Source organism: Helicoverpa armigera, chromosome 17, assembly GCF_030705265.1.
Source record: "Helicoverpa armigera isolate CAAS_96S chromosome 17, ASM3070526v1, whole genome shotgun sequence".
Lineage (NCBI taxonomy): Eukaryota > Metazoa > Arthropoda > Insecta > Lepidoptera > Noctuidae > Helicoverpa > Helicoverpa armigera.
The window spans coordinates 4084850-4112396 of record NC_087136.1 but is presented as its reverse complement, the minus strand read 5'-3'; the positions used below and the strand labels follow the sequence as shown (position 1 = coordinate 4112396).

Here is a 27547-nt window from a genome sequence, read left to right as displayed (position 1 = left end):
CCTGGGTGGTATGGCATGTGACGTCACAATCTCAATTTGAAGACTTCTGCCCGGGATGCTAACAAGCAGCCAATTTTGAAAAACGGGTGGTTATGTTAATTTGGGTTCCTGCATTCCTAATGCAACATAACATTGAGCTAAATCCACATATTACTACTTACTTACCTATATGCCTGAACTTGCATGCTATAAAAAGTACAGTCGGCATAGAAAATAAATAAGTGTGAATTTTAGATGTATCTACCTGTATATTTAGTAGGTATTTTTTATCGTTAACATCTGTCTAGCCTTTTTCTTATGTTGGGTTCAGATTTCAGCCAAATCGGATGCAGCCGAGCACTAGGAGGTTTTTATATAGTTATCGGCACGAATCTTGAGCTCTGACCTACATCTGCGCAGAAGTGTGTAACTTATAAAGAAACAGGTTGCTTACCTGTTTCAACTTACCTGTTTCTTTATAAGGGAGTGTATAGGATTGTATTGAAATATTATACCTGCACTGATCGGTACCTACCCGTACAGGTTTGTCTGTACCGGAAACCTGTTTCTTTATGTAAGCACCCTGAGGGTTTACTTTGTTGTGGTTACCTTAATTGATCCACGCGCCTGTTACTTAGCCAGTTTTTTTAACGAATGCTGATTATTTCTATCTACCATTTAGATTACATAGTAAGTACATACACAAGATCCTGCAATTATTGTGTACCCAATTATTAATCTTACCTGGTATAACTTAAATATGTACTTATTTACCTGTATAAGGATCCATTAGTTACAAAGTTAACATCCAGTTTTGAATGCAAAAATAATAAAGCTCTTGCAAACCCAATGTTAATAACCTTATGTCCTTAATAATCCTTACTCAATATTGTATTTATTAGCTAAAATGTTTACTTTGTTTAAATGTATTTTATTAATTTATCTCACTGTTCAAATCGATAAAAAAATGACGCAGGCACAAGAACATATACATTCTTCTTTCTTTAATTAATGGTTGAAAATATGTGCGGGAAAGTGTGTCAGACTTTTACTAACTAAAACCAACATTAGTTCCTTATTTTTTTAACAGAACCGCAGTAACTCTTTCGAAGAATCCCGTAGTTCATCGAGTAAGTACCATCGAGGTACCTAGATATTGTTCACACTATTCAAATGCTGATAAAACAGTAGCTATAGGTAATAACAATAAATATAACTACGTCATACAACGTTCATTATGAATTTCAATTAGTTTTAATAATGTTTATGAATCGTGAATTGCTTTGAAATTAGCTAATCAGCTTTGAAGTTATCGAACAAATATTAAAAAATAATTTGTTTTTGTCAGTTGCATCAAGTGCCCTGTATTTAGATGCGGTTAGAATCAAACACAACATGCAAGAGTATTAATTTCAATGTCATCTCATCTAAATCACATTTTTATAAGCATTTATTTAGTTTTAAATCAAGCATAAATCTATGTTTTGACCTTTTTGCTAAAAGGTATCACAGATATTATGTGGCAAGCTAAAAGCTTCACCTATTGTTTACTTTTTATTGATATTCCATTAATTACAAAAAATAAACAGCGATTGTTTTAGTGGAGTAACATATTATATTATTAACAGACACGTTAAGAGCATGATTTTTGCTTCTTTTTATTAGGGTTCAGAACCCAAGAAGTAATAAAAATAAAGAAAAAATCTATTGCTTGGTCTGCCCTTCTTATTGCTCTGTTTCGAATTCAAGGATTTTCAATCAAATAAAAAAATGATTTGAGTAATTGAGTAGGTACAGTCAACTTCGGTCAGTGGTAACAGTTTTATAGGAAAATCGTACTTATTACTAATGAGTTAAGGTGCATGACAGTTACCACTGATGTGCAGTCTACTGTACTTATAAAAGAAATAATAACGAATTTTATAAACAAAAATATTTATTTGTACAAAATATTCCTTCACCCACTTCACATATGGAATGTTTTTAACATAGTTTTAACATTATAATATTCATAAGAAATCAATTCTCAACAAGTTTGAACATCAACTCTTTATAAAAATATTACTAATACATAACACCTACTAAGTAATTAGTATCTTTATATTTTACTAAAATTAATGTATAATGACATGAACCTTTGATAAAAATCTCTTGTAATTCTTTGATCTTTTAGAAATAGGTACACATGGACTGGCCCTGTATTAAAAATAAAATTGTTTTCAATTCCACACGAACTTTGAATATACGCAAAGCAGCGTATATTTCCTTTCCATGCTAAGACCTCACCTACAGGTATGTAATATTACATTATCATATCAAACGTAATTTGATTGGTAAACACTACAAAATACGCTTATTTATTTGACACCGAATACAATAATCTACAATATTATATAAGTCATGTTGATTCTGGCTATTTTTCCAACCAACCTTATTAACAATCTTACAAGAATATAAAGTAAAAACACCCACGTTTTATTCAATAATTAATTTGCAAGATTCTGGCGATTTGCGAGGCAGTCTGTTAATTGTATATAACATTAAACCATTGAAACAAAATGCCCAATTTCCAAAAAAATACATTTATTTTGCCTTATAATATGTTTATGGACAAAAGCAAAACATGAATCAAACTTACCATCCGTAAGGAAATAAATGGCGTACCTAGAATGACCAATTCTCAACAGATTATATTGTCCAGCTGCTCACATTACACAAAAAAAAACGACAATAAGGCACGGAAATAACACAGCCAGCTTTATATATACTTACATAAAAAAAAATATTGTGCAAAAAAAAATCTTAATTTTTTTTACCCTAAATCAGCACAAAATAAAAGTGGTCACTTTATTTTGACGCTAACTGTACCCGTCGTACAAAACCTTATATTGTTCAACAAAAATATACAAAACTTATCTTAAAAACATGAAACTATCACTAGCTTATGCCAACGCTTACTAACTGCGGATTTTTAATTATAGATTGAAAAACAAAAATATGAAGCTTATTATTCTATCTCCAATACCAAAACAAAGGATGGATCGGTAATTGTAATTCCCAGTAGGTAGATTGATGGATCGCTAATTACACCTTTTAAAATACCTATGGTGAAGTTTCTTTCAGGTGGTTGGGGTAGATATTTTGTACCACCATTGCTGGTCATATAAAAACATGGAACAAGAAAAAAAATATTGCATAGGTACATAATCGAAATTAGTGAACGTTGGCAACGCCAGAAAATATCACCAAAATAGTTTAAAAATTAAAATCTTATCACATACAATGCATGTCTAGTTTTGAACATTATAATATTGTCATGTCTGTACATTTAGTCTATGTCAAGAGACCTGAAGGTGGCTTCTTTGGGTTTCTTTCCCTTCTTTTCTGTTTTCCAGAAGTTTTCGTCCAAAAATACTGGCCTGAAAAAAAGGAATAAGAACTCACATGAGACTACAGACTTCTAAAAACTTATTTATCCTACAAAACTAAATTACATAGATAATCCGGTTAAATGAAATCTAATTAAACAATTAGACGTTAAAGAACAATCAACCTAGACCCTTCATTGTATCATCTTTAACTATCTCATCATCATCATTTGCATTTATGTCCCAACAATGTTGGGTTCGGCTTCCACTCTCACCGGACGCATGTAAAAAAATATATATCTATTTACCTAGGTATATGTTTTGTACATGGAGCAACTGCCTATTTGAAATCAACCCAGCTTCCCGCACAACCTGATGACCCTTGTCAGAGTAGTTTTCAGAATTTTGGTATTTCACTTCGTAACGACTGAAAATGGCAAATGACAGCCAGCACCTAGGTACAATGTAATCTAATAATCTGTCTCTATTTGATACAATTTATTTAATTTCCTAGTCTTTTTTACAAAGTTTGTATGACAAGTCAAAGATCAACATAAAATTAGCTTAATTAGACCAACACGGATGTTGAGGAACTACAAAGAAGAGAAAATTGATATGAATTACTCAGATAAATTACCAGGTAAGCATAAAACAGGTTTTGATCGACTTACTTTGTTTTATAGTCAGACAGTAATACAAAGCAAGTAAGTAGACCAAAAGTATACCTATGTATAATAGACTTAATGACATGTGTTGCTGGGGAGTTTGTTGCGCCACTTCTTCTTCCCAGCAAAAACACATAGGATGTAGTGAAGGGCGGGCGTTTTGGGGGCTGTCTTTTGTTTTGACGTTCGAAAAGTGTTGATTTATCAGCCTAATTTGAAATAAACGTTTTTGAGGTTGAGTGTGACTTTTTACCTAAAATAGGTAAAAACCCTATGTCATACCCTATGTAAGTATCCTGTACCCTATGTCTTAGGGTTTATTTCATAAACAGTAGCGGTTTTAGCTTTCTCTCTAAAGAAACTATCCTTTTCTTTACATATATTTTCTTCATATGTAATAGCAAAGACGTACCTTTGTTCCATAACGATATCTATGACCCGTTTGTTCATTTCATCCATAGTGGCTTGGGAGCCACCGTAGTCTTGCGGCAAATCCTCTTTGTTGATGTAGTTGTACAGAGTCTCTGATTTCGGCACGTGGAAGTGAATCTGGAGAAAAAACATTACAATTCAATTTACCTACTGCTTTTGATGACTGCCCCTTGGAAATTAATTCCTGTATCCGGGTAAAATATAGCCTATGTCACTTGTGGATAGTGGAGCTACCCAACAGGGATTTCAAAAGGTGAGGACTTCCGAAGTATTTAAGTATTTTGGATACAAACAAACTCTTTGATTTGGGTAAGGATACAACAGAATTGCACAGGACTAGAGGTAGCCATGATTCAGAGGTCTGGAAAGTATTTACATAATACGCACCATATCGGTGATCTCTTGCTTGAGGAACGGTTTCATGAGGCCAAAGAGTTTGTCCACGAAAGGCGGTGCATTGATGACGTGAACCTCCTTTAGTCGGATCGGCATGGCATCCTATAAATTAGAATTTTACCTTTAGCTTAAGAATTGTCAAGCTTTTTGATTGTTTGAAATGAATCTAAAGTCAAATATTTTTTTGATCAATAACAGAGACTTCAAGGGGGCGATAAACGAAGGACCTGATTCCCGAAAGGGTTTTACTTTAACTCTGAATAAATAGCTCTGAGCATGCAGAGGGTTTGCATATTCTTCCCTAGATTTCAACCTATCCAATACGCTCAAATAAATTAATACTTTATTCAATAAGGATAAAAAGAACACACTGACACAAAGGCTTGCCACCAAAAAAAAAAAACAGATGTAAAAACCTTCTCCTTTTTGGGAAGTTGGTTGAACATAAGAAAAAGCAGCCACCTACCTCCTGATATTTAGAGAGCTTCCTCGCCACAGAAACATTGAACTTCGTAATAAACTTGAGCGTGATATCCTTAGCATCCATCACCACAATGTCAGCATCAGCTAACACATCATTCGCCAACATCCAGGCGTCACAGGTCATGAAGAACATTCGAGCGTCCTGAAGGTAGTCATACTGCTCTAGACCAGGGTCGTTCAGTTGCCAGAACCAGATGTTCCGGTTGCCTGAGATCTGGTATTGTGCTAATTTTCTGCAAATAATTGCGGTTTTTGTGAGTATGGCGAGTTTGGGTGTCATTTTTAAGTTTTGCTGTTTGGTTTGCAGAAATAATTGAAGTGGATCTAAAATTAGGATCGATAGTGATAGATATCAATATATTGTATTGTTTAGAGCTAATAGAGCTGATTAAGATGAATTGAACCCTTAATTCCTAGTTACTTTTTCATCCAATCGCATTCGGTGTGATCACTAACTTTATTTATTAGTCATTAAAAGAACCTAATTAAGTCAAGCCAAGCCTGTTTTCCTGCCCCTTTTGACGAAAACACGTTTTGACGGCAAAATAATTTTTATTTGTTCTCCATTGTTCAAATCACGTTCTCATATAAGTAGTTTTGTAAAGGCTATTGCTCTCGGCTTCAACAAATAGAATTTACGTCTTGACGTCACTTGTTTATTGATAGGTCATCGGCATCTTTTGGCGATCTAGAATTCTGGACTATAGGGAGTGAACGTATCAGGATTCAAAATAAAGCTTTATCTTTATACGATGACTGAAAACTAACGTATGCTTTTTTGATAATAGGTATGCTGGCAAATTAGATTCCATTTTATTTCTTTAAATTTTAAGACGAAGGAAGTGTAAAAAGAAGTAGCTATTGAAATTATGTTTGATGTGGTAGCATTCGCTATATCGAATTGGTAAAAGTAATGCTTCTATGAAACACAAAATTTTCCATTACTATGAAATTCTGTCCGAAAATCAATGTTTGTTAATTGCTGTTAAATAATAAATGCTAAGTAGTATGGCAAGGGACGGTATCGTTGGCGCCATGGGTAGCGTCTGCCTGCCCATACTTTTAGGCGCCAGGAAATATAAATGATTTAGGATAACGCACATTTAGGTAGGTATGGTGTTCTAAGTATCCAAGCAATGAGGATTGATTGATTGTGGTGCATCTTTGAATGTGCCTTTAGTTTGCCTATCTATGCGTATCGTTTAATGATGAAAATCAAATGATAAAAAATCTTAATTATCTATCCTATGTTGTATTCTTCTATCTGCTATAGTTACAAGTGATAGCTCCATAACAAAAATTCGGTTTAAATCATTCAGCGACGAAGAATTACGAAATAATTAGATATCATGAATCAAAGTAACAGACCAAATTATTTTCTCATTTATTATGTAGGTTACCTACATAAAAATTTCATTATTAATAAGGTAATCTGGTTCATACAGTTCCTAGGGAAAATCGTTATAAAACTTGTCAAACTGAGGACAGTGCAGCCAAGCGTGACCTGTTGTAATAATATAATTAATGCTGATTGCTTTGACAATTAAATAGTCTTATGATTCATTCAGTTTAACTTGGAAGGTAACACAGGTACATAATATATTTTTCTCTTAAGTTTAAGGGACTATTCATTGCCAGGTGCCAACTAGTAATAAATAAGAACAGGTTACTTTACTTGGCAGTTGGTCAAGAGGTCGTGGCAGGTCATTAATCAGTAACTGGCTTGATCGATCAAGGTTGGTAACAAAAGTTTATAAACTTTTAGTATATATCCAGACGACCTTATAAAGGTCGCCGGAAGACGCTGGATGCAGGTCGCCTCCAACAGGTATCTGTGGAGATCTAAGGGGAGGCCTATGTTCAGCAGTGGACGTCCTATGGCTGAGATGATGATGATGATGATATATCCAAAACAGTCAAGCAAGTATCTACATACTATATCGTCTATCTATATATCTAGATATTCTAAATAGATGACTATTTTTCATCAAGATCATTCCTTGCCTCAGAGAGAGTCTTTTTGATTTTAGCTGGCTGACATTTTAGATCCTCGACAATTTGACTGTTAAATGTAGGTACCCAAGTCTAACCAACCAGTCTGATTAAGGGGCACGATGTGATCGTTCAGATAAAGATCCAGTAAAACAAATATATGATACTACCTCTACATACAACATTCTTCTTAGTCTTTTCATGACATACGATTAACATAATTCGTGACCAAACTGAAGGTAAGTAAGTGCTCACTTAAAGCTACTAGTATTAGTAGGCTGCAGATAATACCAACTATAAAACAGACACTGCAACTGCAATGAATGTAACCCAGTTTTTAATTCAACCGTGTTAGTTGGTTTTGCGATTTGTAACTGAGATTAAACGAATTAGTAACAGCCATGATGTTGCCCTAGATCGGTGCACTAGTCACGATCTGCTGCAAAATGTTGCTATAATAGAAAAACTAACTTTTGATACGGTTATGAATTCAGAGGAGATGAGGACAGATTTCTAGAGTCATTTCATTATAATATCATCAATGTAAAAAAATGGGGAAGCCAAAATTCAACAGTTGAATTACTATAGCTGATTGAAGAAGCCTATGTTTTTTTTTTTGAGCACCGGTTTCTATTCTGGAAATTACCGAGCCTTATGATCGTGCCATCGCAATGGCGTTAGAAATGGTTTTTCTATGGGGAACTTGTTATCGCCCACAGTCTAGACTTGCTTCCGGTTAATAATAAACTGGCAAATAATAAGCTTGCTCCCTTATATCTACATAGAATTTGCAAATAACTGATATAAGGTTATCTGTATGACATGTATTAGGATAGATGAGCATTCAGTTTCAATCTCATTGGAGGGATACATAGGACACCAGCTAATTTCAATGATCCCGCTCCAAGTAATTGATACTCACACGATTTTTAAAACCTTTTGCATGGCAGGTGACAGTGGATCCCTGTAGTTGACGAGCTCTGGTGAATTGTCTCTGATCTTGAAGAACAGCTCAATGGTTTGCTTCGTCTTCTCCACGTCATAGTAGCAGCTGTGAAGAAACCTTACTAAGATCCTGTCCTCTGAAAAGATAAAATTATACCATTACCATTTTGCGCAGAAAGGTTGATTGTGAGTGGTACGAAAATTTCTTAAAAATGAAAAACAAAAGGGAAGAAAGTCTGGTGGATGATAAGGGTGGAGGATACTTGAGCTTATTTAGGAATTTTAATAATTGGCAAGCCGTGAACAACGCCCCTGCTAACAATAGTGTTACCAGGTGTTATGCCTGAAAATTGTACAGTGTAGTAATACACAACCACAGGAAGATCATACGCAATGTGTATATGGTATAAAACCAGAAATGTCAACCTCGGTTTCGCTTAACTTGACTTCTAGACTTTAGAATGATAACAAGTTCCTCAAGGCTTGACTGCTCGCAAAATATCGAATCGAATTTCCGGCTAGCTTGAATTGCCTAAACAACCTACATAAATACAAACAAGAGTACAAACGCAGTGCTCAATAATATTTACCGTCAGGAAAAAGCCTCTAGGAATAACAAATGTCGAATTCGTTTTTATTCGGTACCTACTCACGGCCGTGTAAAACGAGTTGCAATGTTTTACGACCATGTTATTTTTACAAAACTTGTTTGTATTTAACCACCCATGGAACTGAACAGGAAATATATTAAATACGCTTTTTGTTAAGCTTAATCCATTGTTGATGAGAAGTATTTTAATGAAACGGCATCGCAAATTGATTAAACATATAGACAATCTATCGTTTTAAATGTCATTGAAGAACATTTTGAATCATTTGCAAGTACACATGCTTGTATCACTAGATCCTCTATTTATCAAATCATGACGTGATTATGCTGAAGTGCTGTTGAAGATAAACATGAACTAAGTAAACGCTTGGTAATAATCTAACCTGTAATGAATGCCTCAACTAACTGCAAAATTGAAGTACCAACCTTATATTTTGAGACAGCAAAACAAAGATAGTCTCACAATCAGGAATATCCGATAAACATATAGACAAGTAAAGCATGTTCACTTGAAAACAATCAAAGAAGAATTCAAAATCCAGAATTTTGATCCTTATAGCCAAAGTAATTGGGTTGAAAGTCGAATACAAATATTGACTGTGGAAGAGTTGGTGTACCAGTTTTATGTAGGCATGTAACAACAGATTCCCATTCATTGTGCGCTCGACGATGCTTCGCTGAATGGCCTATCGGGTGGCAATTATTCTTTGTGCGAAACGGACGAATCAATAACTGAGACTTGAAATCATGTTATGGACACAGTATTATTTCGTTCATTTTCTTTGCCTCGAGAACTTGATAACCCGTCAGCAGTCCCGACGTTGAAACAAGTCAAAAACCCGAATATCAGATAACCGGTTTGAAATATTCCCATTCGATAGACGTTGTTCGTCTGATGGAATGAATCACTACCATTTAATTCTAAATCCTATCTTATCTACATACACAAAATTTTATTGGCATCTGGTGTAGGCAGTATAAGATTTTCAATGTCAACAACTTGTTGAAGTTGTCTAAATTGGAGGCAAAATGTTATGATGTTAAAGTTTAAGGATATAAAGTTATCTTATACAAAATAAGTAAATCCTAATTAAGATTAGATTAACAATCTAACAAAAAAGTAGGAGATCCTCGGTGTTTAAGTTCTCACGATAACAATATAGGTTCAGGCTAACAAAAATGTTGAATCCACTCGGAGCGGTCGTTAACCGTTTTTGTAATATCTGTCTTAGACTTAGATACGAGTAGAAGCTGCGAAATACCGGTCGGAATTACAACGTATATTGCATAGCGACAGTCAGACATTCTCCGATCGGTATTCCCACCAGTATTTAGCACCCCTCCGAGGTTCGCCTTGAACTTATTGAAGATTTATGCTCACCTAAATCCTTGGGCAAATGTGGCTGTTGGTTTATCCAATCCCTTAGTTGCTCCACTTTCTTTTGTACGTCTTGTGAATTCTTGTTATCCATGTTGAGGTCTATCTGAAATTAAGTGAAGATTTTATTTGTAACGTTTTATTATTAGAACTACATTAAGTTAAGTAATAAATTCCATTTTTATATTACTGGTTTAAGTAATGTAAAGACATTAGCGTCTGTCCATCACTGGATGTCGTCTGTAGTCTGCTCTACTAACGCAACGACGTGTCGGCACAAAAGATTGTGACGAAATAGTGACGTCATAGGCATTCGGTCATTCTTTATAAGAACCCATCCCACTGTAGTACTATCGCTCCATTCTTTCACGTGCTTCGTATTATAGATATGTAAAGATATGATACGGTGCTGTGGACTCACGTTTACGACTGATATGAAATACAGTAAGAAGAACAAGTGCCTACATTGTTTAGGTACAACTACACAGTTTTTAATACAGTTTTTCCCCGTACTCTATCGTAGTGGTTTGCCTATTAGTGAGTCCTTGAATATGATTATGATAGCGAATGAGGATAAATATCAAGACCTTAAAACGTTATGACACAAAACCGCCATTACAAAACTACCTTAGAATTTTTCCACGAGAATTCCAAAAAGTTGGTTACTTATTGCGAACCAAATGAAATATTGGTTAGTACTGGTTTACTACAGGATGGTACAGCTCAGCTAAATTGGAACAGTCATTGTACTGACAAACTAATAAGGGTCAATGTCTATATCTCGGGGCACGAGGGCATCATATTCACAGTACAAAATCTTCATAAAACTGTGATATGACAATAAAAGTAACTTAAGTACTTCATGTTACTTACCTACTTCATTATTTATAGGCACGATTAATTTAATGCGTCCATTTGTTTAATTAGCCTGATGCAATGGCTAATAACTGTTCTGCATTTTATATTCAATAGATTATCTATAATTACTTAATAAGTAACGATCGCTAAGAATTAATTCCACAGAATTTAGTAGATTAAATAGATACTTATCAGTATTTAGTATTTGTCATACACAAAAAAACGTGATTGATAATGATAAATTGATGTCACCACCTGGCTAGGCAATTAAAAAACTTTAATTTTAGCAACTATTTTAGCAATATCATTTTTACAAGGAATTTTTAATTATTTTGATTGTTCGTCTAATCCACGTGCCATATGACCTATTGATGTGAATGGAAACCCAAAACAAAAATGTGAAAGACTGCCAAGTTCGATAATATGGGAATGCTTCGCCTATAAAAGAAGTGAGATCTGAATAAGTACCAAGTTCCATACACATACCTCAGTTAAAAATAGTTACTTTTTAATGATGTTACTTGGCAAGTTTTCATACACCTTGTTATAAACCTACTAAACGCAATGAATCAAGTATTTAATTTTCTATTAAAACTTGCCAAGTAATCATCATTAAAAAGTAACTATTTTTAACTGAGGTATGTGTATGGAACTTGGTACTTATTCAGATCTCACTTCTTTTATAGGCGAAGCATTCCCATATTATCGAACTTGGCAGTCTTTCACATTTTGTTTTGGGTGGGATTTCATTTATTTTTGTAAGGTTGTTTATTTTATTTTTTCTTATGATGAAGTTAGTTAAAGAAATGTCTCATTTATACTATCTTTTAGATTTTTAATATGCACTATGTTTCTTACAAAGAAATGAACTAGATTAACTATGACTAGATTTACCAACTGACTGACATGACATGTTATCATATATTATGTTTGTGGATCAAAGTTACACATTCGTTATTTTCGAAAGTGATTCACACTTGGCCGTTTTCAGATTTTTACTTTACTTTGACTAAATGCAAACCTTTGTACCATTCGAAGATATATTATATAAATATAGATAAATTTAGTTCGTTTAAGTTCCTTAGGGGTATAAATTTACACCGGGTATAAAACACCTTCATTATTTTGAAACCGACTCACACTTGGCCATTTTCAGATTTTTTCCTTTACCTTGACATAAAGACCTACCTCCATGCCAAATTTCAAGTCAATACGACCATTGGAAGTGGTCTAGGTTTTTGATGAGTGAGTCAGTGAATCAGTCAGTGAGTGTATAGTAAAAATAGCGATTTTCTGACGTCAATATCTCAAGACCTACAATAGGTATATTAATGAAATTTTGTATTTTAGATAAGTGAGGGGGTCTCAACAGATACTAGAAATTTGATATGCGTAAATAAAATAGATTTTGAGTTACAGGGGGGTCGAATTTGGCCCGAAATGGTTCGTGTAATATAACCCACGGCCGGTGTGTCGCCTTTTTTGCTCGAACTTGGCGGACACACTGCCGTGTGTCTAGATTAGAACAGACAGCATCTAGTAGGGACTAACTCAGGATGGAGTAAGAAAGTTCGGCTTAACATTCAAAGTGACATTTAGGTAGTCTTACACTTACACTGTTTTTGCTGCTACCAGTCTTAACCTTGTACCTGACAGGAGTATGATTTAGGTTTGGCACAAATATATCTGATTACGCAATATCTTATCTGCTTACCCACTGGGTGTTTCGACACAGTTATTTGACTGATAAAAATACGATCATATTTTTTGCAGGTTACTAGATTCTACTTGTTAGGTTTCTTAAAGTCTCTCTTGTTATTTTCTCACATGACAGAGACTGACAAAAGTTTAAATAAAGTGCAAAACAGAATCGAACGATTTCGGTTAAATAACCTGAACAGTTATGCAGTCGTAATGGAATTAATTTATGAATAGCAACCGCTGTAAAGTAAATGTGATTATCTGATCGACCAGTTAAGTACCGGGTTAATGGTTTAACTATTTGGTAATAATTAAATTACTTCCTGAATATTATTCAGAAGGTTTGTATTAAGTACTGGCTGATCCCGCGAACTTCGTCGTTTAAACCTTCCCTGAACCTCTAAAAACATTTTAAAACCAAAATAAGCTAAATCGGTCCAGCCATTCTCGAGTTTTAGTCAGACTAACGAACAGCAATTCATTTTTATTTATAAGAAGAAGAAGAAAGAAGAGAAGAAGATGTACTATGTTTTAGTTGGTTAAAGTTAAGATAAATCAATCAGTTAAGTAGGCCCTAACTGATTTTACTTTTGTAGAGGTGATATCCCATAAAAACATTGCACTAAGAATAAGTTAGCGAAAACAAGTGTCTTTTCAGAGGGCCATACCATATGCCACCATATACCATGCCACCTATCAGTGACAACGACTTTAAATAATTGTTGTACCATTCTAAACGTATCATTTTCGTACAAAATGACAAAAAAAGAACCAACAAATCCACGAGATGATATCAGCCGTATCTACATACTCGTTGCTAAAGTGGCCTGCGTCATTTAGTTCCGTGTTTTGAACTCGACCGAAGGAAATGGCCTGTTATGTTGCTCGTATTTGACTATCTGACATTGCTCCATAGTCTATGTGTTCCTATACCTATGTATATGTCTAATATATAGGTACCCACATATGGGCTGCTGCGAAATGACATTCTCTCCTACGTCGTTGGATGTTTGTTGTTTAGGATCTCCTGTTATTGTTGACCTTTTATATGATTAGAACTTTTACGAATTACAAATATATTTGGTTACATTTGAATTTGGATCCTATTATTGGCTCACAGCGGATTTCTTGGCGAGTTTTAAAATGCCCGCCCATAAAAACTAGAAAGGGCATTAGAAGATTGTGGTCGTGGACGAACGGACTGAAAGTAGAAGAACTAAAAACAGAATTAGGTATAACTATAACAACAGAAAACCCATTAAATACAGCAGGAAAATTTGGAACTGAAAGTTTTCCAATCATCAAACAAAGGTACATTGTTTACAATTATTTATTCTTGTAATTATGTAGGTAAGTTAATGTCGCACACGACAAACGATGGCCCATGTTGGGCTACAAATTGAAAACAAGTGGACAAAATCAATAATATAGGAAAACTTTCCGAAAGGTCCGCTACGCCATCAAATTACTGCAACCAGTTACAATGTTTATAAAACAATCATTCGTTGTGTCATTAGGTGTTATAAACATACAATTTTCACAGCAATAAAAGAATAATGTTGGACGGTATCAACTATGCATTTATGTGGGCAATTTTCTTGTTTAACGGCTTATCCAAATACACGTGAGCTGTTATTAACTGGCATATTTATAATGTAATATAAGAGGGTCTGGTGTCTGAATATGATAATGCGAGAATAATCGATTATCAAGGCTAAAATCCGGCTATGATGCTGGCTGATAAAATGATGCTCTAATGTTCTATGAGAGTTTTGTGTTAGAATAAGACATTAAGATGGATGACCTATTCTTTCTTTAAGTAATAATATGCAAATAGTTCCTGATTGTTACGTGAAAACTGTTTAGTCCACATTTCTGTACCAAGATGAAGTAAGAGGTATGTGTAAGTAATTTACAGTTATGGGTGTTCTAGGTGGTCTATCTAATTTAAGACGTAAAAAATAAAATGTAACGGTAAAGGACATAAAGGAATTTTAGCTATCCAATTAATTCAATAGGTATGTCAATAAATAGTACCTATAGGTACCTACCTAAGTAAAAATAACGATACTGATAAACATAACCGCAGTTATCGTAAATCACTTAATTAATTAAAAATAGGTACCTTTATAGGTACGAATACGAACCTATTCATATGGGCGATAGGTAGTTTATGAACAGGTGTCTACTAAGCTTATTCACACTTCGATGAGTTAAGTGGCGATTAGAATAGATAAGTTATAATATTAATAACATTTTTGTTTAAATTTTCCTATACCTAACAGTGTACCTACTACACTGTTGTATATACCTATAACAATAATTTATACCTTATCTACGTAGGTTTTAATAATTTAAACCTAAACTCAATTCTTTTTCAGGAATGTGTAGCATTAATAAATTAATGCAAAGATGACTGATTATACCTAAATCAGTTTCGATCACTCTGACAAAAAGATTAGATCACTGAACCCAAGTTGACTTATAGGTATTTCATCAAGTGAACTTAGCCGGCTTAGCAAAACATACCTACTAAAAATGCCCTTTCTTCTTAACTTTACCTGCACTTGAAAATCGCGTTCTCAAGTGAAAATATACCTTAGTTAAGTAATAGCGTTTTTCCTACATTTTCCTCTAATAACCAAGAAAACTTAAAGTTGCAAGTAACCCAGTTGTTAAATAAAGACACTGCATAAACCGACCTTCATCTCAAATTATGAACGGTTTATTACAGGTATCAAGACATTACGGACGTGACTATACTGTTTTGTAAATAATACTTTATGTGGTACTTAATTGCAAAAAAAGAACCTGAAAATCTTTTTTCTTCAAGTGAAGATAATTTACTTTGGCACTTCCTTAGTTATTATTGTCTTAAGTACGGATGTTTAAGACATCCATAGATTCTTATACTAGGTACTACGTCAGTAGCTGAAGAGGTATCGTTTGTTCGAATCTCTGGAACTTGAAATCATTGGTGTAATTTATTGAGCTATTGACCATTATCAGCACCAAACCAAGAACCTAGTAGGTAAAAACAAAAAAAGTACGGATCGAAGATGCTATATAGGTATGCACTGTAGGTCAAGAGCCATCACGAATGCATTAAACATCGGGACATTGCAATTAATCATACAATCCTACCAATGTTATACATGAATGGAGGCGATTTTGATGAAATTTGGCAAAAATACATAGGTATAGGAAGGTAGCTTATTCATCAGAATCGCAGGCATAGGCTACTTTTATCCATAGTGTCCCCAGAAATCGGGTGAAACCGCTGGCAAAAGCTAGTTATTAAAAAGCTGTCTTTATTATTGATTTGCTACCCATATTTTACATTATGTATTATCTATTTTGTTGTACCTACGGAGTTACTAATGCAAATTTATTTTAATCAGACAACGCAGCATCCGCCTCGGCCGACTAATCTCAAATCTGAGTTTTTTATATAAAAATACGACCCACAAAAGAGTTAATCAGCGGATACCTATTTACTTACAGCAAACTTTTATAATTTGGTGGGTTTAGCATAATATTTAGGTTGTAGGCCTGTTAGATTTTAGCAAGTAATTAAGTCTTAACGTTTCATCATTTCCCGAGCCTTTTCCCAACGTTTATTGGGAAGCAAAAGTTAATCTTACTCGGACTTACTCCAGCAAAAGAATCAAGCCAATCCAAACAGATCGGCAGTTACCATAGAAATAGAATACGTAAGTAAGTAAATAGTACACCACAACTAAAACAATACAAGTATGATCAACATTATATTGTCATAATGCAGGGTCTGTCATACAGAGAAGGAATGCTAACATAATAGTGAACATGATATTTAAACAGTGAACATGATTGATATTAGGTAGGTAAGGCCTAATAATTCCATTAATTCCTACGTGCAGCAAAATACATTTCATTAACTAACTACATAGATCATCGCTTTAAAAAAAGCCATAACACAATGCACAGATAAAGACAAAATAACTGAACAGAATTTCCAAAACTTTCCAGTTCACCAATCCACGCGACACTTGAAAGCAATCAACAAATACAACTTACTTTTGATCCGGCTGTCAATTCTCAAGGATTAATCGTTTGTCACCGTACAATAATAGTAGCAGCAGTTAATGAAACACGTCACGATAGGAGCGCGCACGCTCGTACACTGGAGAAGTATCGGCCTTTAGAAACGGTATAACCACGAACAAAGTTGATACGCGAACGCAAAACGAACGATCACTACACGGCCTGCGCAAGAGCATAATGCACCTGACACAGGTCATCTCCCACGTCTGTCAATTGGAACATGTGTAGGTAATGCTAATAATTGTACCAACTAGGTATAAGACTCGGTCTGATATTAGGGACAATACGAAGCGGATAATCTGAAGAAACCGTTGCATATTCTTATCCGTCCCAATATAACTTTTCTAAATCCACACTTACCGGTCAATGTCTGGCTAAAAATACATGACATGATCTATGGTATTTTCAGCGGGGTTTACTGAAGTAAGACAGTCGACATTTATTCCTGCGAATCCTCAGATAAAATGATCAGGTTTGGAATTTCCTACGTTATAATCAAGATCCCGATCTTTTTTAAAAGGTAAAAAAAGAAAAAAAACACCAAAATACTGACTGATATTTTCCTATTAGTCACTGCCAAATTGCCAACTCTCACAGGTCAACAGACCTTTTGTCTAAGCTCTAAACTGATGTAAAGACACAAAGATCTATTCTTAACGCGATATTTATAGTCCGTAATAGGTGATTGTTTATTTTATTTCGTATTCGTGATAAAAGATAATTTGCCATATGGAAGATTTCATTGTTTTTAAACTGTTACAGCCTTTTTATTGTCCCACTGCTGGGCACAGGCCTCCTCTCAAACGGAGAAGGAAGGTTTTTAAAAGTCCAGCAAAAACCTTAGGTCTCGTTCAGAACAATAAGTTTTGAAAAGCTGACTGGCAACTTTGGCTACCCAGTACCCAGTTGATGAGATACCAGAGGAAGGAGGAAAAGTCCAGGAAGCTTCACTAACCATTGATTTCTTATGCAGGATTATCGACATGAACGTTAATTTCAAACAGGTCCCATACACACATCGAAATGGATTGTATTTGTGGTCATATAGCCTTCAACTACAGACTACCCACCTAGTGACCACAAATCGATCAAACCACGCTCGAACAAGATAACGTTGTAGGAAAACCAAGAGCTTTTCTGACCTAGATGGTGTATCCCCACGTAACGTTTCAGAAGTAGGTAGATATAATTAGGTCTCACTCAAGCTCGCAACCCCGTTTTCATTGAAACCAACTAGACATTTGGCACACTATACTCTCATCATTAGTGTTATTTCCAATTACTATAAAATTTATGCGTAGTTGTTGATAAACACGATTTATTTTGGTCTTTTACATACATACAGTCGCTTCAGTAAACACGTTGAGATCAATTGAGATGAGTACTACTACCTGACCTACTTGTAGATTTTTTATAAACAGCTGGAGGCCAAGTTGGTCTTTTCTTGTAAAGAAGTCTCTACTAAGCAACTTTTTGTGACTTCAGTTTTTTTTAGGAAAGATAAAGGTCGATGCAACATAGAAAGTGTCTGATATCTAATAGGTAGGTATCTGTAAAAATCTATCACATTTATAAATTGATAAATTAACTATTTTATGAATAGGTACATACCAGGCGAAGCTGTAGTCTCGCAGCACCGACCCCTAATTATGGATGTGATTTTAACTTCCCGGCCAAAAGCCAAAGAGAGACGGCCCCCCAAAATCAAATGGCATCTGTTGGGGAAGGCTGAGTTGGCCCGGGAATTTAGAAAAGTAGTGGTTGATAAGATGATTGAAATGGGAGAAATGAATGAAAAGAATGTGAATGAATGCTGGAGTGGAATGGCGACGTGTATAAGGAAAGCGGCAAGAAGCATTCTAGGAGAATCAAAAGGGAATGGAGTGATAGAGAAGGAAACTTGGTGGTGGGTGGAAGAAGTGCAGAGTGTATTAAAGGAAAAGAAGATGAAATTCAAGGAATGGCAGCGGACGGAAGACAATGATGATAGTGAAAAAGCACGAAAAAAGGCTGAATATGATGAATGTAAGAAGAAAGCAAAGAAGATTGTGGCTGTTTCAAGGGCAAAAGCGCACGAGAGGATGTATGACTCCTAGATAGCCCAGCCGGTCAAAATGACTTTACCGATTGGTTAAATCTAGGGAGAAAATGACAAGAGATGTATGCCAGATAAGGTGTGTAAAGAATGGAGACGGAACGGTCCTTTCGAATGATGTGGAGATTAAAGGTAGGTGGAAGGAATATTTTGAAAGACTGATGAATGAAGAAAATGAGTGGAGCGGTGTGCTCCATCATAAAGCGGTGAACGAGGGCCTTGTAAGAAATGTATGTGAGGATGAGGTCAGATTAGCAGTGAATGGAATGAAAAATGGAAAAGCGATAGGGCCAGATGGAATACCAGTGGAAGTGTGGAAATTATTAAAGATGGATGGATGGAAATGGCTGGCTTTATTCTTCAATAAGTTGTTGCAAGAGGAAACTATACCAGACGAGTGGTGCAATAGTTTCCTGGTGCCCATTTTTAAGAACAAGGGTGATGTGTTGAATTGCAACAACTATAGAGGAATAAAGCTAATGTCACATAGTATGAAAGTGTGGGAGAAAGTTATTGAAAGGAGGCTGAGAGAAGAGAGTGATATCGCACGAAATCAATTCGGTTTTATGCCTGGTCGGAGTACAACGGACGCTATATTCTGTATTCGCCAATTGTGCGAAAAGTACAGGGGTGCACACAAAAACTTGCATATGGTGTTCGTTGACCTCGAGAAGGCATATGACCGGGTGCCTCGTGAGGTTTTGTGGTGGGCCCTTGAGGAGAAAGGTATACCAGGGAAGTATGTGCAGTTGATCCGAGCGATGTACGGCAGATGCCGTACAGAAGTCCGGTCCGCAGCGGGCACTACCACCAGCTTCAGTGTAGGTGTTGGCTTACATCAGGGTCGGCCTCAGCCCGTATCTCTTCCTGCTTGTAATGGACGCGCTTACGGCAGATATACGGGAGGAGGCACCCTGGTGTATGCTTTTCGCCGATGACATTGTTCTGGTGGGGGAGAGTGGGCCAGAGGTCCAGAGTAGACTGGAGGCATGGCGGCTGAGACTGGAGACAGTGGGTTTAAAGGTGAGCAGGAGTAAAACCGAATACCTTCATTGTGATTTTGGCGGTATTTCGGGACCCATGACCATAACCCTAGCCGGCATGCCCCTACCAGTTTGCTCCGACTTCCGGTACCTTGGTTCACTCGTCCAAAGTGACGGTGAGGTGAACAGGGACGTTACGCATCGGATCAATACTGGATGGATGAAGTGGCGACAGGTAACTAGCACTATTTGTGACCCGCGGATGCCCCTCAAACTGAAGGGCAAAATTTACAAATCCGTCATTAGACCTGTCGTCCTGTATGGATCGGAGTGTTGGGCATTGAAAAAGAGGGACGAGAAGAGAGTGCATGTAACAGAAATGAGAATGCTGAGATGGATGTGTGGTGTTACAAGAATGGATAAAGTGAGGAATGATTACATTAGAGGAAGTCTGAAAGTAGCGCCAGTTACAGAAAAGATGAGAAGTAGAAGATTGTCGTGGTATGGACATGTAATGAGGAGGGATGATACGCATGCAACAAAGTGTGTGCTAAGTATGAATGTAGATGGATGGAGAGGAAGAGGAAGACCTAAGAAAAGATGGATGGATTGCCTGAAAGATGATATGAATAGGAAGGGAGTGAGTGTCAGTATGACGAGTGACAGGGGAAAATGGAAGAAAATGACATATTGCGCCGACCCCAAGTAATATTTGGGAACAGGGCAGGAGAAAGAAAGAAATGAATAGGTACATAAATTAGAAGGATATTCTTAACTGATATAACAGCTAATTCACTAATTCTACCGTGACCTTCCGCCAAAAACTAGATAATAAACCAATTATAATTGGTGAATTATAGTGGATAATAATAATAATTATTATTATTATCCACTTTCATATAGAAGGAGAAAGTTCGAGTTAATTTATGTTAATCTTAAAAAGCAGTTGCGGGATCATAAATCTATGTAAAAAAAGAAGAATAACTTACTTCATCCCGATTATCAGCTCCTCAGCTCAATATAAATAAAGCAAGCAATGTTCAAAAATCTGAAAATTGGAAATAGCGCCAATATCACACATGATTTGTACGTCAAATTTCAACCAATCACAATGCATCATACGATACCCAAGGGGTGACCAATAAGAAAAAAACATTAACTGTTTATGTTACCTCCATAAACAATGACCAATGAATAATTTGGAAAAAAAATCAATAACATTTTAGCTTTTATATTTAAAAGTTTCAATTTACATCACAAATAGTCTTATTTATACTAAAAATAAATAAATCCGTAATCTTTTAAGGGTATTTCTTAAAAGAGTATTGTTTATGAACGCATATCATATTTTTATTTTTAATAATTATGTTGCCAAGTTAAAATTTGAAATTATAACAGAATTAACTTTTGCCTTCTAAAAGCCTATGTGTAGGAAATTATTATTCCAAAGTAGTAAAAGCAGGATTATATAATGAACTCGATCAATAAGATCAAAAACATAAAAATATGACCGATGTTTAAATAAAACTATAAACTACAAAAAAACATTTAACTACTCTGACAACACAAACTGCTGCAAGTTTGCGCATGCGCCGAATGGCGAATCAGTGACTATTCTTTGAGTTAAATATTTTATAAATAAGAAATTTTATCGTTAGTTGGTAATATATTTATGTAAACGTGTAATTTATAAAATAATTTAGATTGAAACTTTTAGTTATACAACTCTCATATCGCAATTTATGAAGTGTTAAAAGTGTAACATTGGTGGCCATTACAAAACCTAAACTTTTTTATCAGAACAAATGTCCATTTGATGTTTCGGCGACGTTGTGACTAATCCCACGGAAAGCTAACTAAAAATCGCGAATTGTGCATCTATTTACTACATTTAAGATTCTCACAGTGCTCTGAACTCCAGTTTTGAGAATCCTTGTTGTAAATTATTTCAAAACGTTTTGTGCCGACCGACAATTATTGGGGTTGACTTCTCACAAGGAACTGTCAATTGTTACATTTTTTCGATACATTCATTTCTTTCATCAATAAATATTAATTAGCCCCACACACTCAAGTTAAAAGGTAGAAGATTGGCTGACTGCGTGGTGATTTTGGTAATTTGAATAAGTTGGACACCCACATCGCTTGTTGTTACTCTTCAATGAACATAACATTGGCACGGCGACCTCTATTCACTCGCTTTCCGAGTAAAATCGCATAAAATAATCAATTATTACTGCTACAGAAAGGACAGTTATCATTTTAAGATTTCCGATACGATTGGTCAGGTGTCGCCGAAACATTCCAATATTCACGTTCAAATTGTGTTTGCAGTGTAACAAAAATGATTTTGAGATAAATTGTATAATAGTGCAGTGGTAATAGTATCGCAGTGAAGAAAAAAATAGCAATAATATTTTAATAAAAGTGACAAAAGTGTTGTGTTGGATTGTGTTATGGCGACGCGTCGCTGGTTGGAGTCGCGGAGGCTGTGGTGACATGGGCTGCGCTGCGGCCCCGACAGACGCTGGACACAGGGAGTGAGCTGAGTGCTGGGCATTGCGCCTGCACAACAAGTCTTGTATTATGAATAAGCGAGATAATAGCAAGGAGAAAGAACGACAGAGTGACGACAAAAGAACATCGTAAGAACCTTTATTTAGTAGCTTTTTTGCACACAATATTAGTATGGCACAATACCAGTACCTAAACTATTAGTCCGAGTAGCCGTACTATAGTTATCGCACCATAGATCCCATAAATATCACAGACAACTACACTATTAAAAGTGTCTTAAATAATAGATAACCTATAAGAGCTTCGCAGACCAAGCCATGTAGACCTTTAAAGATTTATAATGTAAAACATTTTCAGTACTGTTATTAGCAAAGCTTGTAAAAAGTTAAACCCGTCTGTATCCTGTTCAAACCTCTTTAGATGTTCATTTACCAAAGAATCTTGTATATCATTGAAATTTGCTACCAACAAAAGACAATTTTAACTCATGAGTACATTTTAGTAATTTCCATCAAACAAGGATTTCGTGTTCTATAAAAATACACCCTAGTTTTTTAATGTTTGTACGTAATTGTTGAAAGTTAATCTATTTTACCAATATTTTCAAAGGATATTGCTAAAAGCACAGGTTTTGTGGTTGCAGCTGATAATATGGTCCTACACAATTATCTAGCCACTTACTTACCTATCTACATTGGAATTTTGTTGTTTCATATTTTCAATGACTAATTATGAACCAAAACAAATTATTTTTACATTTTATTTAGGTATGCAGTGTCAGTGTGTGACTCATTGGGGAAACCTTTTTGCTTTTCTATCTAACCGGATACAAAATTCCAAAACCATATAACCTTAAAAAAAATGCTCTGATATAAAATTGTTAGTGTAACTTTGAGCAGCTATCTTCTGTTTCTAAACTAAACAAATAGAAAAACTTGATGCAAATACTATGTCAATGATCTCACAGTTTCCATGTGAATGTAAACAGTTTTTGCTGCTCACAGTTCAGTCACATGTTTCTAAAAATGGATGCTTTTGTATAAACTATACTTTCATTCACTCATGTGCACCAACTGCATATAATGTTTCAATTTGATATTGATACAAACACATATAACTTACTAGTTCTACTAAATCAAACTAGTATAATTTGGTTCCTTTGAAGTTTTTGTTATCTTGATCTTATCAAATGTGGAAATACAGGTGTTAGTTGTAGTTATTATCAGATGTTTTAAGCCCATTTTTGATAAGTTGATGTGTAACTGTAGACTTCAGACTTTCTCTGTCATATGATGGGGAACTTACGGCTGTTCCCAATATTACAAGCAATTTAACATTATTTGTATGGCTTATATGAAAAAATCTATCTCTAGTAAGCAAATTATTAGATAGATGTCATATTTACTTGATGAAATCATTAGTAGCTCCAGTAGATTATAGCAATGTGAGGGAGATTCCCTTATGACAGTAAAGATGAATAATTAGTCAATATTAAGCAAACTTTAAGTACCATTGACAAATTATGCATAATGCATGTATAAAAACACATTCCTGGAAGGTAAACTTTGTAAGTACAACAAGAACAACTCTTGTTTATCATAATGTTGTCATTTAAAGTAACTCTTTAAAAAATAAGCCAAAATGTAAATAGCCATTAACAATTTCATCAAAAACACCAATGTTATTGGACCACATGTGCTAAGAGAAATTCAATCAACTATAGCCAAAGGCACAAACTTACATAAAATAGATTTGCATTTTAAACATAATGCTATAAAGGACAACAACCTGTTTGTTAGGAAATGATTTGCTTAAGTAACCAGCTTTATTATGTCACTCAGTGTAAATGAACATTAGGTACCTATCACAATACCTAAGTACTACTGAGGTTCTGATGACTCATGTACCATAAACATCTTGTATACTTACAGTTGATAACACATTCTTAATAAAAACATTAACTTATCGAAACTGGCAACAATCTGTGGCCAGTTATGTATTGTTTATTATTTCAATTCATTCTATAAACTTAAACCTCTTTTAGTTTATAAAAAAAAGTTGTGCATTGAGGAGCATTTTATGTCCCACTGTGTGAAATTGTGTAACTAACCAAGTTACTTGACCAACTTAGCTAGTTTTCTATAGAAATCAAGAGTGCTTTGGTTGGTTTGTCACTCAAAATTGACAAGTGAATTGTCTATTGTAGTGACTAATTTATTTTTTATAATAATTATGAATATGCAAAGTGAGTGCTATTGTATTTTTACAAATATATGACTCAATGCATAGGAAATAGTGAGTATCCAAGAGGTATAGTAAAATTTTTATATCTAATTGGTATTTTCATGAATTAGGAATTGTTTAAAACAATGTGTTGATTGGGGGTTTTACATAAATCAGTTGAGTCATCAATCATGTGGATATTTCAGCATGGTAATCAACAATTGAATGATTATACCCTGATATTGTTTAGTACATTTATAGCAGAAGTCTACATTGTATTTACTGGCTTTCCCACACAGCAATAAAACACAAAATCCAACCTATTGTTTTGTAACATTTCTTGCTTATAAAACTGCAGTGTGGTATTGAACTTAGGAGGTAGAGCATTAATAGTATGCAAACTAGATACAAATTTAAATAAGAAATGCATATTTTAAATTAAAAAGTGTCTGCATGTTAGCCAGTGGTGGCTTGTACGGCTAGATAATTGTCTCCTTCCATGCTTTCGGTGGTTGGAAGTGCATTGTAACTTTCACTTTTAGACTCAATGCCAATAACGGTTGGTATGAATCACTATAGCTGTTACATTTTGATGCAATGTATGAAGAATCATGTAAATGAATACAGATTTTTTTCCACAGTTAAGGAAATACTTAAATATGTTTCCTTACTTAATTGGTGCCATAGAATTCTTGAATTGGTTAATATGCAAGCCAATGCCAAATATTTAAAAGATGTTAAGGTCATGTCTTGTTGATTTGGTATGGCTGTTTTGCTGTATTTGGTATTGGGTATTTGTTTATTTTTCTTCTGCCTAAAGCTTTATCCCATTTGATCACTCTGGTTAAATGTAACTTGCTATTGATGAAATAATGTTTGCATCTAGACAACAACCTTAAAATATTTATTTATCATACTTTGAAGTGGCTCAGTAATATAAATGAATAGTTACTAAGCACATTATTACCTATTTTGTTATCATAGAAGAGATTGAAATGAATAGAGACTGTACACATGAATATTGATACAATAATTTATTTTGCGTGGGTACTACTACTTTACTACTTAAATGCAATAAATTAATTATGGCAACACACATCTCTATACAACTTGACTCCTGACTTCAAAAAGATAATACAGCGGGGGGGGGTATGTTTGACCTTCTCGATTTTATGTCTTTATTAATAGGTATAGAGCATCTTCAGAACTCGCCTCATTCTGATTTTAGTAGTTAACAAATATTCAATCATTTGTCATTTAGAAATATAAGTAAGACATTGAGTTAATATTGGATTTTGAATAACCTACAGGTATCCTTTAATTGCGGGATGGTTGTTCTTTTTAATAACTTAATACAATTATTTATTTAAGCAAACACACTAAAAGAGCTAAATAACATGTGATTCGCTAACAAGCTTATACACCAGATTAAGTATTTAACTTCTCAAGAACATTTCTTTAAACAGCTTAAGTATTGGTGCTTCTTTTGTTGTTCAGTCAATTTGCTAAGATTTGGCTAGATTTAATTTATATTTATCAATTAGTTCAACATGTAATTATTTAGCGTTTATGTTATGTATCCTTGACCTTATCTTTTATATTGTTTTATTGCTAAAAAAACAGGTACCATTATGGCCTTAAATACCTTGTGAACATAAAAGATTATAAAAAAAATAAGTACTGCTCCTATTTTGTTTGTAAATAAAATGAATAAAGTAAATAAAATTTTAAAATAAAAATAGGTTAAAAATATTTACGTTCTGAGGAAAAAGTTAATTAGTATTGTAAACAGTGAGCTGCTCATTTATATTATTATTCCACTTCCTCAATAATTTGTTGAAATAGATGCTGATAGAGATGTTTTGTTTATTTACCTTTCTTATGATTATTTCATTTAAATAGTATCTTTCTAAATCTTTCAAAACTGCTATGAGACTTGGGATTAAAAAAAAAAAACTGATATAAATAGAAGTCCACCATGTCTTGAGTTTATTTTGATTGTGAGTTCATGAGATTGGACAGTGCAATCTTAAGGGTCTACTTTAAACCATTTTTGGTATTAGTAACCATATAGAAACACTAGTATTGTAAAACCTGTTTGAAGCCTGAACTCCAATAGTTAAAAACATCATGTAATTTAATTACATAGACTTTACTCAGCAAACCATTAATATTCAGTTTGAAATATAGGAAATATTTTTTTAAGCACATATTTCTATTTTTTGTAATGTACTTACTTATATATAGAAAATAGGTTGTTGTGCCTTTAAAGGCCTACTTTCTATGATTACAACATGAAAACAGTGTTTTGTCACACTTGTATGATAAACAGTATTCTAAATAAAAGACTAGGTTTATCACCTAGTCATTTCTTACATGTTTCATAACATAAATGCAAATCTGATTTTCCTATTGCATTGTGTAGGCTTGCAGAACATAATATGTATTGCAATGTCTTGTGCAGTATGAGTATTGTTTTATTTTTATCTTGTATGATAAAATGGAATACAGGTTTCTTTCGTTTTGAAAAACTGGAAAATCATGCCTATTATTTGAGAAATCTGTATTTTCCCGGCTATTCACAGACGTCTGACGTATCGTAGTCTCAAGCACAAGTTCAACTCAACTTGAGCCTCAGACGTATAATAAGTCTAAGCCTCTTTATTTCTATTTGAGTGAGGTTGAGAATCCCACCAATGACTTTTCCACAAAATGTAACAAAAGGCATATTTATTTAGTCTTCACCCTCCCCCTTATTAGTCTACCAATAATTTCCACACATTACCTAATTCTAAGTCTTCAACGTACGGCACGCGAAGCGAAGTCATACGTAAAGTAA

The 27547-nt window shown here is 34.5% G+C and overlaps 3 protein-coding genes across 13 annotated transcripts in view; 2 read left to right on the top strand and 1 right to left on the bottom strand.

Annotated features, from left to right (window-relative positions):
* Positions 1 to 1897: 1897 nt before the first annotated feature.
* LOC126055701 (alpha-tocopherol transfer protein-like) lies at positions 1898 to 17044 on the bottom strand. 2 transcript variants are annotated; one of them, XM_064038809.1, is made up of 7 exons: positions 16864 to 17044; positions 10252 to 10354; positions 8238 to 8397; positions 5307 to 5556; positions 4832 to 4942; positions 4425 to 4561; positions 1898 to 3398 (listed from the first exon to the last, which is right to left on the bottom strand). In XM_064038809.1, exons 2-7 carry the CDS (start codon positions 10340 to 10342, stop codon positions 3308 to 3310), a joined length of 840 nt encoding a protein of 279 aa, XP_063894879.1. In that variant the 5' UTR covers positions 10343 to 10354; positions 16864 to 17044; the 3' UTR covers positions 1898 to 3307. The 2 variants fall into 2 exon arrangements, with proteins under 2 accessions (XP_063894879.1, XP_063894880.1); XM_064038810.1 differs by lacking the exon at positions 16864 to 17044 and adding an exon at positions 10439 to 10584.
* Positions 17045 to 18539: 1495 nt separating this feature from the next.
* Positions 18540 to 18986, top strand: LOC135118045 (uncharacterized). Its single transcript, XM_064038965.1, has one exon. The coding sequence runs from the start codon at positions 18540 to 18542 to the stop codon at positions 18984 to 18986; it is 447 nt and encodes a 148-aa protein (XP_063895035.1).
* Positions 18987 to 21506: 2520 nt separating this feature from the next.
* The window catches only part of Gish (gilgamesh), a 33423-nt gene continuing 27382 nt past the window's right edge, over positions 21507 to 27547 (top strand). For 5 of the 10 annotated variants that reach the window (XM_049846055.2, XM_064038738.1, XM_064038736.1 and 2 more), the window contains exons 1-2: positions 21507 to 21629; positions 22303 to 22613. In XM_049846055.2, coding sequence (XP_049702012.1) covers positions 22555 to 22613 — 59 coding nt within the window. In that variant the 5' untranslated portion in view covers positions 21507 to 21629; positions 22303 to 22554. The other 5 variants (XM_049846047.2, XM_064038732.1, XM_064038735.1 and 2 more) reach the window with 5 other exon arrangements.

Bases quoted from the DNA above. Each gene is read 5' to 3' on its own strand.
- LOC126055701 (XM_064038809.1), bottom strand. From the start codon at position 10,342: ATGGATAACAAGAATTCACAAGACGTACAAAAGAAAGTGGAGCAACTA. The intron at 4,943-5,306 runs GTAGGTGGCTGC...TCTAATTTATAG, and splicing joins AGCTCTCTAAATATCAGGAG to GATGCCATGCCGATCCGACT. The intron at 3,399-4,424 runs GTACGTCTTTGC...CCTTTTTTTCAG, and splicing joins GATATCGTTATGGAACAAAG to GCCAGTATTTTTGGACGAAA.
- LOC135118045 (XM_064038965.1), top strand. From the start codon at position 18,540: ATGGATGTGATTTTAACTTCCCGGCCAAAAGCCAAAGAGAGACGGCCC.